Here is a 14,579-nt window from a genome sequence, read left to right on the forward strand (position 1 = left end):
GCAATTCATAGGGAAGGCAGCCACATGAAGTTCTTGTTTAAGAGCTAGAGAAATAATACAGAGAATGTGAGGGAAGTAGTCTCATTCCATGGCTGTGAAAACGCTCCCTTCTCTCTTGCTTGCAGTATAATTTGAGATATAATACTGTACAACTTCTTAAAGTGACTTTATTTAATCTGTTTACTAGGAATGTAGAAATTTACCTTCTAGTATCTATGCATGTATTATTGGTAGTGGAAAATGCCAGCAAATCAGTCAACTTATGGTGACCCCCACAGGGTTTTCAAGGCAAGGGACATTCAGAGGTGATTTGCCATAACCTGGACCTGCATAGCAGCTCTGGGTTTCCTTGGTGATCTCCCATCCAAATACTAACCAGGGCCAATCCACCTTAGCTTCTGAGATCTGATAAGATCAGGCTGGTTTAGACCATCCAGGTCAGGTCATATATCTAATATTTGGTATTTGTTATTAAGTCACCCAGATTTTGTTATATTTGTGGCTCTTCTGAGCACCTAGGGTTGCCAGCTCTGGGTTGAGAAATACTAGGAGATTTTGGGGGTGGAGCCTGAAGAAGGTGGGGTTTGGGGAGGGGAGGGGCTTCAGTGGAGTATAATGCCATAGAGACCACCTTCCAAAGCAGCCATTTCTCCCAGTGAACTGATCTGTGTTGCTTGGAAATCAATTGTAATCCCAGAAGATCTTCAGGTACCACCTGGAGGTTGGCAACCCTATGAGCAACATTCCCCAACAAGGCATGTTTCAGGAAAGGCTACTGCCCAGTGTGGTTTGTGATTGGCTGGTAATTCCCATTTAGCACTGAGAGAGGTTCCAGCTGCCCTGTCTCTTGCAACATTAGAGTTCAACTTGAAGGCTGCCTTTAACATAAGGAAGCATTTATCTTATACAGCTTAATAAAGAGTTCTGGAGAACTGAAAAGCCTGAATGCTATTTTGTGTCATAAGTCTGACTTGCATGCCCTTCTCCTCACACAAGGGCTAGCTATGGTTCAACAATGGAAGGGAGAATACATCCTATATATTCACAGGTACTCTGGTAATTTAAAAAGTTTTAGCTCTTTATTATTAATACATTTATTATTCCTTATTATATCTTACTGTGTGTGTGTGTGTGTTCAGAGGGTTGGCACAAAGGGCCTACCATAGTCATGTGGCTCTTCAGGATGATGCTAATTGCAGACGTGGCTCTGCCAGTACCACTGGGATGGAGGGAAGGGAGAAAAGGGGAATACCTTGCTGCACAAACATCTTCCACTTGTGCAACTGTTGAATTCAACTAATATGTTGATTCAAGACTAGAAAATTTTGAAATATGTTTACAGCCCTGTCTTAGTCAATTAGGAGGCTTGAGTCCAATCCTATAAACAGCTTAATCTTACTGCAATGTCTTAGCTCTGGAGTAGGTAGGATAATTGCAATAAATCATACTCCTTTGGATTGAACGTCTACAAATTATTACCAGACGTGGCAAAAATGAACCACAACAGATTAAAAATAGTAAGTTTATAAAGAAATACGTAAATAATGCCATCTTTTGATTAATAATGAAACATGTTAGGTAGATATTACCTTATGAACAAACATCACGTTTTTTAAAAAAAAGACATTTTTTCTCATAGAAAAAGTATCACAGGCTTGACTGTAGCAATAAAAATACCCCTAAATTAACCGATTACAGTGACGACTACACCATGTTTCTTTGCTGTTCTTTGTGGTTCCTTGAGCCTTTCCCATTCTTCATCATCTGTATCCTGTTCAAACGTTTCTGGATAAACAGAGAGCCTGCCTTTGGGACACTCTTCATAATAGCTCCTTACATATTTGCCAACCAGCCAACCTTTATATTCCTCAGGTTTTCTACATTCCAAGCCACTGTAGTGAACACTGTAGTGATGCTTCAACCAGTAGAAAAGATAATGAATGTTGTAGTCACATTTCCAAGGATTTTCTCTAAGCCACAGTATTTTCAAAAAGTACAAGTCTTCTAATACTCCATATTCAAAATTTTGCAGAGAGTTGTTAGATAAGTTTAGTTCTTCCAGATTGATGAGTCCAGCAAATGCAGCTGCAGGGGTAAAAAAACAAAAAACTTGAAATGATGAATTATTTAAATATCTCATCTGCTCCTTACTTATTTGTCTAGAAGAGATATATACTGATTCTCCAGAGACCTTTTCAAGGGGGCTCACAAGTAGGATTTAAAACCTCCACCAGTGCTTCCCATCCCCACTGGCTCTCAGTGGAGCAGCAGGGAGAAAATGGGGGCAGACACTGCATGATGTGGCAACATCATTTCCTGGAAGTAGCATTGACACTTTGTGTGATGCTTCAGGAATTTTCCTAATCTCTATGGTTTAGAGATCTTGGAAATTCCAAGAGTGTCATGCAATGCTATGATGTCTCTTCTGGATTCCTAGCTGGAAGTGATGTCACATCATCATGGAGTGCTGTTTTTTCAGTCTCCACCCCCAAAATGCTGGCACTGCAACTTAGAGTTTTGCTGGCAATCCTACTCACAAACTAAAAACAACACTAAAATAATATACAATAAAGAACAAAAATTAACACCAGGAAGCAAACAGCAAAGGAAAAAACAGCATAAAAGTAATATTCAGAAGCCTAAAAAAAACAATTTCTGCAAGGAACATATAATGGTTTTTATAAAACAGCCTAAAAATAAGAAGTAGGGTATAAAAACAATTTTAAAAAGATGGATAATCCTTCCATTAAAAGTTTGAGTGAAGAGAAATGTTTTGGTCTGCCAACTTAAAGATGGTAAAGCAGGCATTGGGCAACCTTCAAAGGGGAGAGTACCCCAAAGCTGAGGCACCAGCTCAAAAAACAAAACACCTTTCTTAGGTTGCTACTCATCTCACCTCTGCTGGTAGTGGCATGGAGAGCAGGGCTTGGGAGAAGGAACTTAACTAGTGGTCTGGAGGTAGACTTGCCAAGTCCCCCCAGGGGGCGGGGAAAACCCCGCCCCAGAGGCCCGTTCCCCGCCACATTGGGCCCCGGGGGGAACCCCACCCCCCAAACATGCGACATGCACGTCACCTGGAAGTGATGTGACCACGCCGGGCACTCTGGGGGCGGGGCCACGGTCATCCGAAGGAAAACTCTATGGTTTTCCCTCGCATGGTCGTGGCCCCGCCCCCAGCGTGCTCAGCGTGGTTGCGTCACTTCCGGGTGATATCTATATCTATATCTATATCTATCTATCTATCTATCTATCTATCTATCTATCTATCTATCTATCTATCTATCTATCTATCTATCTATCTATCTATCTATCTATCTATCTATCTATCTATCTATCTATCTATCTATCTATCTATCTATCTATCTATCTATCTATCTATCTATCTATATATAAAAAAAACCCAGAACATTTTTCTTCACTTTCTTTATTTCTCCCCCCCCCCCCATTTAGTGAGTGGGGAGGAGATTGTATGGGCAAAACAAGTTTTTTTAAAGTGTGTCGTAGTTGCCCGGCTAAGATTCCTTTGAATGACAGTCATGATATTTGCCTTCTTTGTCTGGGGGAATCCCATAGGGTTGATAGCTGTGTCCATTGTGCTAGTTTTACTAGACAAGCGAGACGTAATAGGGAGGCTCGACTTAGGGCTGTGCTTTTAGAGGCAGCTTTGCGCCCTACCATGTCTTCGGACGCTTCTCATTCCTCTGCCCCTCAAACATCGGATGGGGCTCCGAAGGCACCAAAGCTAAAACCTAAACGGCTGGAGGATAAGGCTCTGTCGAAATCGAAAGTCAAGCCCACGACATCGGCTTCGACTGTCGACCCAGTCGTCATCACTGGTTTAATGACACTGACTCCTGCTGTGGCTGCTGTGTCCCACAAGTCCACTTTACGGCCTCCAACCCCACCACCTACGCTCTCTTCAGTGTCTGGCCTTATTCTGCTGGGTCAGTCCATGAGATCGCCTCCCGATTTGTCGTCTCACTGGGACTCTCGATCTCCGTATCCACACTCCCATAACCCGATCCACAATTTGGAGGGCAGGGAGCATTCTGTCGGCCGCTGTTCTCGCTTTCGATACGATCGAAAGCGTCTCATTCATCGTCCATCGCCTTCCCCCTTGGGATCGCCTTCTGACTACCAATACTGGTCTCCTGATGAACGAGATCGGCCTGCGTATTATCCGTACTACTATCCGAGGTCTCCTACTCCCCAGCAGCACCGCTATGACCGGCTATGTCACTTTGAATGTACTGAGCATCGATACAGTCCAGATCACGCCAGACATTCTCGATCTGTGACTTTGACCCGCTCTGTGGCTCCTGACCAGCCTCCTGAGCTCTCGAGACCTAGGGATACCGGCTGATCTCACTCAACCACTGAGATCGTCCTCTCCCATGTCGATCTCTGATAACTTGGACTCGGGAGACCTCGAACTCGATGTTACACACATCGACGATGAGCCTCGCTGCTTGGGTTCTATTTATCCCACTGAGGGCCCGAAAGTTTATTTGGAACTGGTGACCAGGATGGCCTCTGCACATCAAGTCCAGGGTTCCACAGAGTCCCCTGCTGTGACCGATGTTGTTCACAAGCTGGTTCAGGCTGACCTTCCACATTCTACAGCCCTGCCTCTGCTCCCGGTCCATCTTTCTACGCTTAAAGAGTATTGGGTCCATCCGGCTTCGATTGTCTCTAGACAATACACTCTCTATAAAGTTCAAGAGAACTCAGGGAAGTTTCTCTTCAGTGAGCCTCCACCGAATTCGATGGTGGTGCATTCTTCCTTGAAATTGAACCAATCTGCCCACCACTCGACACCTCCCAATTGAGAGGGTCGCAAGGGGGATGCTATCGCGAAGAAGATGTGTTCCTTCGCCTCTATGAATCTTCGTATTGAGACCTATCTGTCATACCTGTTGGCTTATGCTTTTAATGTGGCTAATGCAGTACGTCCTGTCTTGGAGTTTGTTCTTGAGGAACACCATCCCACGTTGTCGGGGTCTTTGTCGGAAATTTGTATGATCTTGAAACAGCAGATCAATTCAGTCCATCATGCTGTCACTTGCTCCTCAAAGGTCTCCTTCGTCGCCCTCCGTCATCATGCTTGGCTAAGAGGTACCTCTTTACAGCCCGATGTGAAATTTCAGATTGAGGACCTCCTGTTCGATGGCGAAGGTCTCTTCCACTCCACCACTGACGAGGCCTTGAAAGCTGTTGATGATAGTCGGAAGCAGGCTCGGAACCTGGGTGTCTCAACCTCGATGCCTAGATATCGGTACTGTCCTTGGAAGCCATATTATTCAAGGTGCCAGCCGTCTCCCACACCCACTTCCCAATGGAGAAAGAGGCCCTATGACTCCCGTCACTCGAATAGGGCATGCCAACAGGCTCCTAAAACCCCCCAGCAGCCCAAGCAGTCTGTTTGACCGCTTTGATCGCCTGCTGTCTCCTCCGTCATACACCCCTCATGTCCAGACCCAACTCTTCCCCTTTCTGACAATGTGGGAAGGAATTTCCACCGATTCCTGGGTCCTTACCATCCTATGGGTCGGGTATGCCATAGAGTTCGTTTCGCCTCCCTCCCTACCTCATTTTGTCATCCCCCCCCCCCCCCCCCCGAATCATTTCCTCCATCTCAAGATTTCTGCCCTTCTGACCAAGGGCGCCATCGAGGTCGTCCCAGAGTATTTCCTCGTACCGAAGAGGGATGGCGGCTTCAGGGCCATTACGGACCTTCGGGATTTGAATCGATACGTTCGATGCCACAAGTTCCGAATGGTCACCTTACAGTCCATTCTTCCACTGATTTCCAAGGCTGCATGGCTAGCATCTGTCAATCTCCAGGATGTGTATTTTCACTTCACTATCCATCCCCAACACCAAAGGTTTCTGCATTTCACTGTCAGCAACGTACACTACCAATACCGGGTCCTCCCATTCGGACTCTGCACTGCCCCAAGGGTTTTTACCAAGCTGATGGCTGCAGACCTCCATCGTCGTGGGATTGCCCTGTATCCCTATATCGATGACTGGCTTCTTGTGGCCACCATGCAAGACCAGCTCCTCCAAGATGTCCAAATGACCCTGTCTCTCCTTCGTGCCCTCGGGCTTTGTGTCAACCTACCCAAGTCATCTCTCCGACCTGTCCAGGTCCTTCAATATCTCAGTGCCAGGCTCGATACCAATCATGAAACCACGTTTCTCCCAAACTCAAGGGCCTCCGACATACTCTCGTGGATCTCGCAGTTCCAGACCTCTCCCCGGCAGTCCGCTCGGTCTGTCATGAGGCTCCTGGGGCACTTTGTGTCTACTGTCTTTGTCGTCCATCATGCCAGGTTGAAAATGCGTCCTCTCCAACTATGGCTTCTCCGTGCCTTCAACCCTCTCCACAGTCTGTGGCACAAAATCCTGTCAATCCCACCCCTTGTTGTCGACTCCTTCGCCTGGTGGCCTCATCCTCAGCACCTGCTCTCTGGCATGCCCTTTCGGCATCCTCCTCCGCAAGTGTCGATCTCCACAGAAACGTCCTTCTGGGGTTGGGGAGCCCAGTGTGGAATTCTTTCAGCGCAGGGGACCTGATCTCCTCACAAGGCCACCCTTCATATCAATGTCCTGGAGCTGCGTGTGGTTCATCTTGCTCTCTGCTCTTTCCTCCCGGTGCTTCGGGGCCGAGTTGTTTGGGTTGCCTCAGACAACACCACCACCATTTACTACATAAACAAGCAGGGCGGGACTGCCTCCCTTCGTCTTTGCCAGTCAGCCATCGATCTTTGGAGCTGGTGCCTCCGCCATTCCATCACGCTTTCTGCGATACACATTCCGGGTGTTCAAAACATCAATGCTGATCAATTGAGCCGCTTCCGCTCCTCGGACAATGAATGGTCCACCCCCTTCGATACCTGAAACCTTTCTTTCTCAAGTTCAGTCGCCCTGTAGTCGACGGGTTTGCAACTGCAAACAATACCCGGTGTCACCTCTTTTTCAGCCGCGGTCCGCCATCTGCTCAGTCGCTGGGAGATGCCTTTCTCCACACCTGGAAGGGAACCCTATTCTGCTTCTTCCCTCTGTTCCCCTTGATCTCCCATGTCATTCAGAAGATTGTGGCCGATGCCACGTCATGCATCCTTGTCACTCCATGGTGGCTGCGCCAAGTCTGGTTTCCGCACCTCCTTTGTCTCTCCAACTGGACGTTCCGACCGCTGCCTGTCATCCCCGATCTCCTCTCTCGGGTTTGAGGAAGGATCCTGCACCCTGATGCGAGCTTCTTCAGATTGACGGCCTGGAAGATCCTGCCCTAGACTTCCCGCCTGTCTGAAGTCCTCCTGAATGCCAGGAAGCCCTTTACCCATGCCACTTACCGTTTGAAGTGGAAGAGGTTCCAGTCGTATGCCTCTGACCACTCCTTCGATCCCATCCAGTCGTCTCTCTGTGAAATTTTTTCCAACGTCGTCTCATTAAAAATAATGGCCTTGCATACTCGTTGTTAAAGGTCCATTTAGCTGCCATCTCTGCCTACCATCCTTTGATACAGGGATCCACAGTCTTTTCCCACCATCTTACAAAGTCGTTCCTTAAAGGTCTCCTCCGCCTTTGTCTCCCTAGGAAGCCTTGGGTGCCTTTGTGGAGTCTGTCACTCGTTCTCACTCAACTTACGTCTAAGCCATTCGAGCCCATGGCTACGGTCTATCTCAAGTTGCTCTCTTGGAAGACGGCCTTCCTTATAGCGATTACTACTGCACGCAGAGTAGGGGAACTAGCTGCCTTTCGGGCTGATCCCCCCTATACAATTTTTCATAGGGAGAAGGTTGTCCTTAGACCAGATCCTTCTTTCCTGCCTAAAGTTGTTTCTGCTTTTCACCTGTCTCAATCGTCTGTTCTACCTACTTTCTTTCCAAATCCAACTGATGCTCCTCAGACAGCCCTCCACTGCCTCGATGTACGCAGAGCGCTCTCTTTTTATTTACACAGGACTCAGCCTATACGTAAATCTCCTTGGCTGTTCCTTGCCTATGGCCCGCCTCAGTGGGGAAGCCAATTTCCTCTCAACGCATGACTAAATGGGTGACTTCCACCATAGTCCTTTGCTATGAGCTTGCACATCAACCCGTTCCTACCTGTGTCACTGCCCATTCCACATGGGCGGTATCGACCCACCGCTTTCCCGGCTGGTGTTCCATTAGAGGACATATGTGTGGCTGCTACATGGTACTCAGCATTGACCTTCATGACCCACTATGCACTTGACGTCCGAGCTTGACGGGATGCTGCATTCAGCCAGTCGGTGCTGCGATCTCTCTTCGCTTGACCCTGCTGTGTCCCCAGGTAGGACCCTTGGGTGTTTCTTCTCACTGATGACGCTGTGTTTTAACCAGTACTCTTTGTGTTTTCTGCAGCTGCCAGCTCCCTCCTCCAACTGGCTCAGCTCTTGTAATCACCCATGTGTGGAACTGCACAGAGACCACGATGAAGATAAATAGGTTGCTTACCTGTAACTGATGATCTTCGAGTGGTCATCTGTGCAGTACCACAATCCCACCCAGCCTTCCCCACTGCTGGCATCACCTGTTCACCTTTCTTTGGCTTGATGGGGCTTACCGGTAGTGGTCGAAGGAACTGAGTGGGAGGCGGCTCTCTCCCCCACTCCAGGCATGGGCAGTACGTGCCTGCTCCCCAGGGCGGGAAGAGAGCCCGTCAAAAAGTTTTTGAAGCAAAGCTCTAGAAGTTTTTCCGGTCAAGGTTGTGCACAGGCGCCCAACCCATGTTTGGTACTGCACAGATGACCACTCGAAGATCATCAGTTACAGGTACGCAACCTGTTTTTCTTGAAGCTACATTCACTTTTAAAAGTTACATATGAAGGAACAATGGGGTGACAGCTATTCTTTGAGGAACAGAAGCCTAACACTCTGTCAGATGGGTAAAAAAGTCATAGGTCTTTGACATTATTATGGAATTTGGCATACCTGACAACTGTAGTACTACAGTTACGACATACAGTAAGCAGCCAGTGGTGAATCAGATTGTTCGGATCACAACTGTCAAATTAATGAATGTTTTATGTTCTAGTGATTTTATTTTTATTCGGATGTATTATCAGGGCTTTTTTCTGGGGGAATGCACCGGAAGAGAGTTCTGGAACCTCTTCAACATTTTTTTTAAAAATGTTTAAAAGTCCATGAGTTTTCAGTATACAGACTGAAAACGTCATTTCCCTCTTGAGAGTTCCGGCACCTCAAAAAGCCCTGATTGTTATTATCCTTTCTTGGGGGGGGGGGGCGAGGTAACTCACCTTGGTCTGCGCTTGGGAACAGCAAAGCAGAAGCAAATTTTCTAAACATAAGACTGGATAAATAAATATTGTGGTTCTGAGCCAAAATGGAAATTCAAACAGTCTGTCAGGGCCAAACTACACATTTATGTGAAGTGGCTGGGTTTCTCTAAGCTGCCTTTGACCCAGACAGTTAGGAACTAATTTCCCAAGTGTAGCTGTTCCTGCCTTCCATAGTCAGCACTGCTCTGTGAACTGTCAAGTATGCAAATTATATCTGTGGATTTACTTTGTTTTTTTAAAAAATCCTACTTTGAGGAAAATAACTGTTGTACCATAATGTTATTTGAGCTTTGAAAATATATTATAAGTTTGCTCACCTGGATCTATGTGAACGATCCCGTTACCACTAAGATTTAATACCTTCAGGTCATGAATGTCTTCAAATTCCTTCGGTCGTAGCTGCTTAATTTTATTGTTAGAAAGATCGAGTTTAACTACATCTGGAGGTATGTTACCAGGAACTGTCTTTAACTCTTTGGGAAGAGAAGAAATATAGGTCATAAAAACTCAGGAATTTGCCACCAATTAAACTTTTAAGACAGATACACAAAGTAAAAGAGCATTATGCTGGACTCCACCATCTCTAGCACAACTCACATAAGCACAGAGAGCTTCGAATAAAGTAAACTGTCTGCATTACTGAAGAAACCATCCTTACATTAAAAAATTCTTTTTATACATTAGAGCATTTTTTCATGGTTTTTGTCCTCTTTGCTAAATGGCATTTTATAAAGAGTGTTGCTGTTGAGGCCGCTTAAGTACTGACCCTTCTCCTTTCCCTCAAAGCAGTAATGAGGATTTAGGCTGCCTCTGCCCTAGGTGGCTTGAATCAATGCTATCTGATCTGCAAATACCTTTTGCATGGAGAATTTGCCATGAGGTGCAGCATGTTGTGTTGGGGCAATCTAGTACGTTTTTGCCCTTTAGGTTCTGTATAATTTTGTTCCAAAGGAAGGCTGAATCGAATAGATTAAAACGGAAAAGCTCCTATACAAATTGTGGCAGCATTCAGATACATGTTTCTACTCAATGAGCTTCCGATGTCATATCTTGAGTGTGATATACCGTACTTTCACTATTGTAACTTACACCTGTTAACAGGGAGAAAGAAACTTAATAGGGAATGCAAGAGCAGGAGTGATTCTCATCTCTGTGCTACTTAGGAGAATGTAATGTCTACTAGTGAAGTCAGTGGGTTTGTTGTTGTTCAGTCGCACAGTCGAGTCCGACTCTTCGCGACCCCATGGACCAGCTCCCGCCAGGCCCTCCTGTCTTCTGCCGTCCTCTGAAGTTGGCTCAATTTCATGTTCGTTGCATCGATGACACTGTCTAACCATCTCATCCTTTGCCGTCCCCATCTTCTTTGACCTTCAATCTTTCCCAGCATCAGGGTCTTCTCCAGTGAGTGCTCCCTTCTCATTTGGTGGCCAAAGTATTTGAGCTTCATTTTCATTATCTGGCCTTCCAGGGTACAGTCAGGGTTGATTTCTTTTAGGATTGACTGATTTGATCTTCTTGCAGTCCAAGGGATTCTCGAGTCTTCAAAAGAATCTATTCTTCGGCGCTCGGCCTTCCTTATAGTCCAACTCTCGCAGCCATACATGACTACATGACTACTGGGAATACCATTGCTTTGACCATGCGGACTTTTGTTGGCAGGGAGATGTCTCTACTTTTTATCATGCTGTTTAGGTTTGCCATCGCTTTCCTCCCAAGGAGCAGGCGTCTTTTAATTTCATGGCTGCAGTTACAGTCTGCGGTGATCTGGGATCCCAGGAACGTGAAGTCTGTCACTACTTCCACGACTTCCCCTTCTATTTGCCAAGGAGTGATGGGGCCGGATGCCATGATCTTAGTTTTTTTGATGTTGAGCTTCAAGCCCACTTTTGCGCTCTCCTCTTTTACCCTGAGCAAGAGGCTCTTGAGGTCCTCTTCACTTTCTGCCATCAGAGTGGTATCGTCTGCATATCTGAGGTTGTTGATCTTTTCCCCAGCAATCTTAATTCCCGCTTGTGATTCATCCAGGCCAGCATTTCGCATGATGTACTCTGCATATATATTAAATAAGCAAGGTGACAATATACATCCTTGTCGTACTCCTTTTCCTATGCTGAACCAATCAGTTGTTCCATATCCGGTTCTAACTGTCGCTTCTTGGCCCTTATACAGGTTTCTCAAGAGACATGTGAGGTGGTCTGGTACTCCCATCTCTTTAAGGACCTGCCATAGTTTGTTGTGATCCACACAGTCAAAAGCTTTAGCATAGTCAATGAAGCAGAAGTAGATGTTTTTCTGGTACTCTCTTGCTTTCTCCATAATCCAGCGAATGTTGGAAATTTGATCTCTAGTTCCTCTACCTCTTCGAAACCCAGCTTGTACTTCTGGTAGTTCTCTATCCACGTACTGTTGAAGCCTAGCTTGTAGGATCTTGAGCATGACCTTGCTAGCGTGTGATATGAGTGCAATTGTGCGATAGTTTGAACATTCCTTGGCATTGCCCTTCTTTGGGATTGGAATGTATACTGACCTTTTCCAATCCTGTGGCCACTGTTGCGTTTTCCAAATTTGCTGGCAAATGGAGTGCAGAACTTTAACAGCATCATCTTCTAAGACTTTGAATAGCTCAACTGGAATACCATCACCTCCACTAGCTTTGTTGTTAGTAATGCTTTCTAAGGCCCATTTAACTTCACATTCCAGGATGTCTGGCTCGAGGTCAGTGATTATACCGTCGTGGTTGTCAAGGACATCGAGGTCTTTCTTGTATAGTTCTTCTGTGTATTCTTGCCATCTTTTCCTAATCTCTTCTGCTTCTGTTAGGTCCCTACCGTTTTTGTCCTTTATCATGGCCAGCTTTGCATGGAACGCTCCCTTGATTTCTCCAACTTTCTTGAAGAGATCTCTAGTCCTTCCCATTCTATTGTTTTCTTCTATTACTTTGCACTGTTCATTCAGGAAGGCCTCCTTATCTCTCCTTGCTGTTCTCTGGAAATCTGCGTTCAGTTGGGTAAATCTTTCCTTTTCGCCTTTGCCTTTCGCTTTCCTTCTTTCCTCTGCTATTTGTAAAGCCTCATCAGAAAGCCACTTTGCTTTCTTACATTTCTTTTTCTTTGGGATGGTGGTGATTGCTGCCTCCTGTACGATGTCACGAACCTCTGTCCATAGTTCTTCAGGCACTCTATCTATCAAATCCAGACCCTTGAATCTATTCTTCACCTCTACTGTATATTCATCAGGGATGCGATCTAGGTCAAACCTGAATGGCCTCGTGGTTTTCCCAATTTTCTTCAGTTTAAGTCTGAATTTTGCAATGAGTAGCTCATGATCTGAACCACAGTCAGCTCCAGGTCTTGTTTTTACTGACTGGATAGAGCTTCTCCATCTTTGACTGCAAATTATATAGTCAATCTGATTTCGGTGTTGCCCATCTGGTGATGTCCATGTGTAGAGTCGCCTCTTAGGTTGTTGGAAAAGGGTGTTCGCTATGACCAGTGTGTTCTCTTGACAAAACTCTGTTAACCTTTGCCCTGCTTCATTTTGCTTTCCAAGGCCAAACTTGTCTGTTATTCCAGTTACCTTTTGACTTCCTACTTTAGCATTCCAGTCCCCTATGATGATGAGGACATCATTTTTTGGTGTTAGTTCTAGGAGGTGTTGTAGGTCTTCATAGAACCGGTCCACTTCAGCCTCTTCTGCATCAGTGGTTGGGGCATACACTTGAATTACTGTGATGTTGAATGGTTTGCCTTGGAATCGGACAGAAATCATTCTGTCATTTTTGAGATTGTATCCCAGTACTGCCTTTTGCACTCTCTTGTTGACTATAAAGGCCACACCATTTTTTCTACGAGATTCCTGGCCACAGTAGTAGATATAATGGTCTTCTGAGTTAAATTCGCCCATTCCTGTCCACTTTAGTTCACTGATTCCTAGGATATCGATGTTCAGTCTTGCCATCTCATTTTTGACCACGTCAAGCTTACCTTGATTCATAGATCTTACATTCCAGGTTCCTATGTAGTATTGTTCTTTGCAGCATCAGACTTTCCTTTCACCATCAGACACATCCACAACTGAGTGTCCTTTCGGCTTTGGCCCAGCCGCTTCACTCTTTCTGGGGTTACTTGTACTTGCCCTCTGCTCTTCCTCAGTAGCATATTGGACACCTTCCGACCTGAGGGGCTCATCTTCCGGCGTCATATCTTTTAGCCTTTTGATACTGTCCATGGGGTTTTCTTGGCAAACATACTGGAGTGGGTTGCCATTTCCTTCTCCAGGGGGATCACACTTGGTCTGAGTTCTCTGCTGTGGCCTGTCCGTCTTGGGTGGCCCTTCACGGCATAGCCCACAGCTTCATTGAATCATGCAAGCCCCCTCAGTCTTTACTTAGAGCTCATTGAGTTTGTTTGCCCTTGTTCTTCGGTATTTCTCTCCCGAGGTCTTTACTCCCTTATGTATTATTTAACCACCCTGCACTACTTTAGCGCTTTTCTGTTTGCAAGATTAAATATTTAGCTCTCCATGGTTCTACAAGGAAGATTTTTGAATAGGCCCGGCAGCTACAGGCCTGGGCCTTATTCTGATAAACTCTGCCCTTGTGGCCTTAATGACTGACACATGGTTTCATGTTCTGCTTGAATGGTGGTGGTGGTGGGTTAAAAGAATATTTGGGATTTCTATATTAAGCCACTTACTATGGATTAGGCACTACTCTGTGCTCTGGAATCTCTGTTTTATTTGCTTAGAGATAATGATCCTAAGAGTACTTTGGCGGTAGCAAAATTTGTTTCAGTCCTTTTATTCCTTTTGTTTTTTTCTCCTGCTCAAAATTCATAAATCAATGCGCATCTAATAAAAGGAATTTCTATTGTACCATTTTGTCACATTCTCTATTTTGTTTAAATCCTCAGAAAAAAATACAAGCTTGGCCAAAAAAAAAAGTATAACCATGCCAAGATCACTTACTCTTTCTTGGGTTATAAATTTCTTTTATTACCTCTTTTATATCTGGCCTTTCTCTCCAGTGGGGACTCAGAGTGGATTATATTATTCTCCTTTCATTCACTCTATCATCACAACAATCCTGTGAGGTAGACTAGGCTGAAAGTGTGTGACTGGTACTAGGTCATCCCAGCATGCTTCCATGGCAGAGTGGGGATCCAGTCTCCCAGAGCTTAACCCCTATACAACACTGTACTCTAGTACAGTTCTTCTGCACTCCTGTTTTTGTTCACAGAAGGCCATGCTG

General features: G+C 45.5%; 1 protein-coding gene across 1 annotated transcript in view; it reads right to left on the reverse strand.

Annotated features, from left to right (window-relative positions):
• Nucleotides 1–1,639: 1,639 nt before the first annotated feature.
• Nucleotides 1,640–14,579, reverse strand: part of LRRC17 (leucine rich repeat containing 17) — a 43,779-nt gene continuing 30,839 nt past the window's right edge. Inside the window, exons 3-4 of the mRNA XM_015415072.1 lie at nt 9,649–9,804; nt 1,640–2,085 (exon numbers count right to left, since the gene is read on the reverse strand). Of these exons, the coding sequence (XP_015270558.1) occupies nt 1,685–2,085; nt 9,649–9,804 (557 nt within the window). The 3' untranslated portion in view covers nt 1,640–1,684. The remainder of the gene's footprint in view (nt 2,086–9,648; nt 9,805–14,579) is intronic.

The sequence above is a fragment of the Gekko japonicus genome, unplaced genomic scaffold (assembly GCF_001447785.1).
Source record: "Gekko japonicus isolate JY-2015 unplaced genomic scaffold, Gekko_japonicus_V1.1 scaffold5, whole genome shotgun sequence".
Lineage (NCBI taxonomy): Eukaryota > Metazoa > Chordata > Lepidosauria > Squamata > Gekkonidae > Gekko > Gekko japonicus.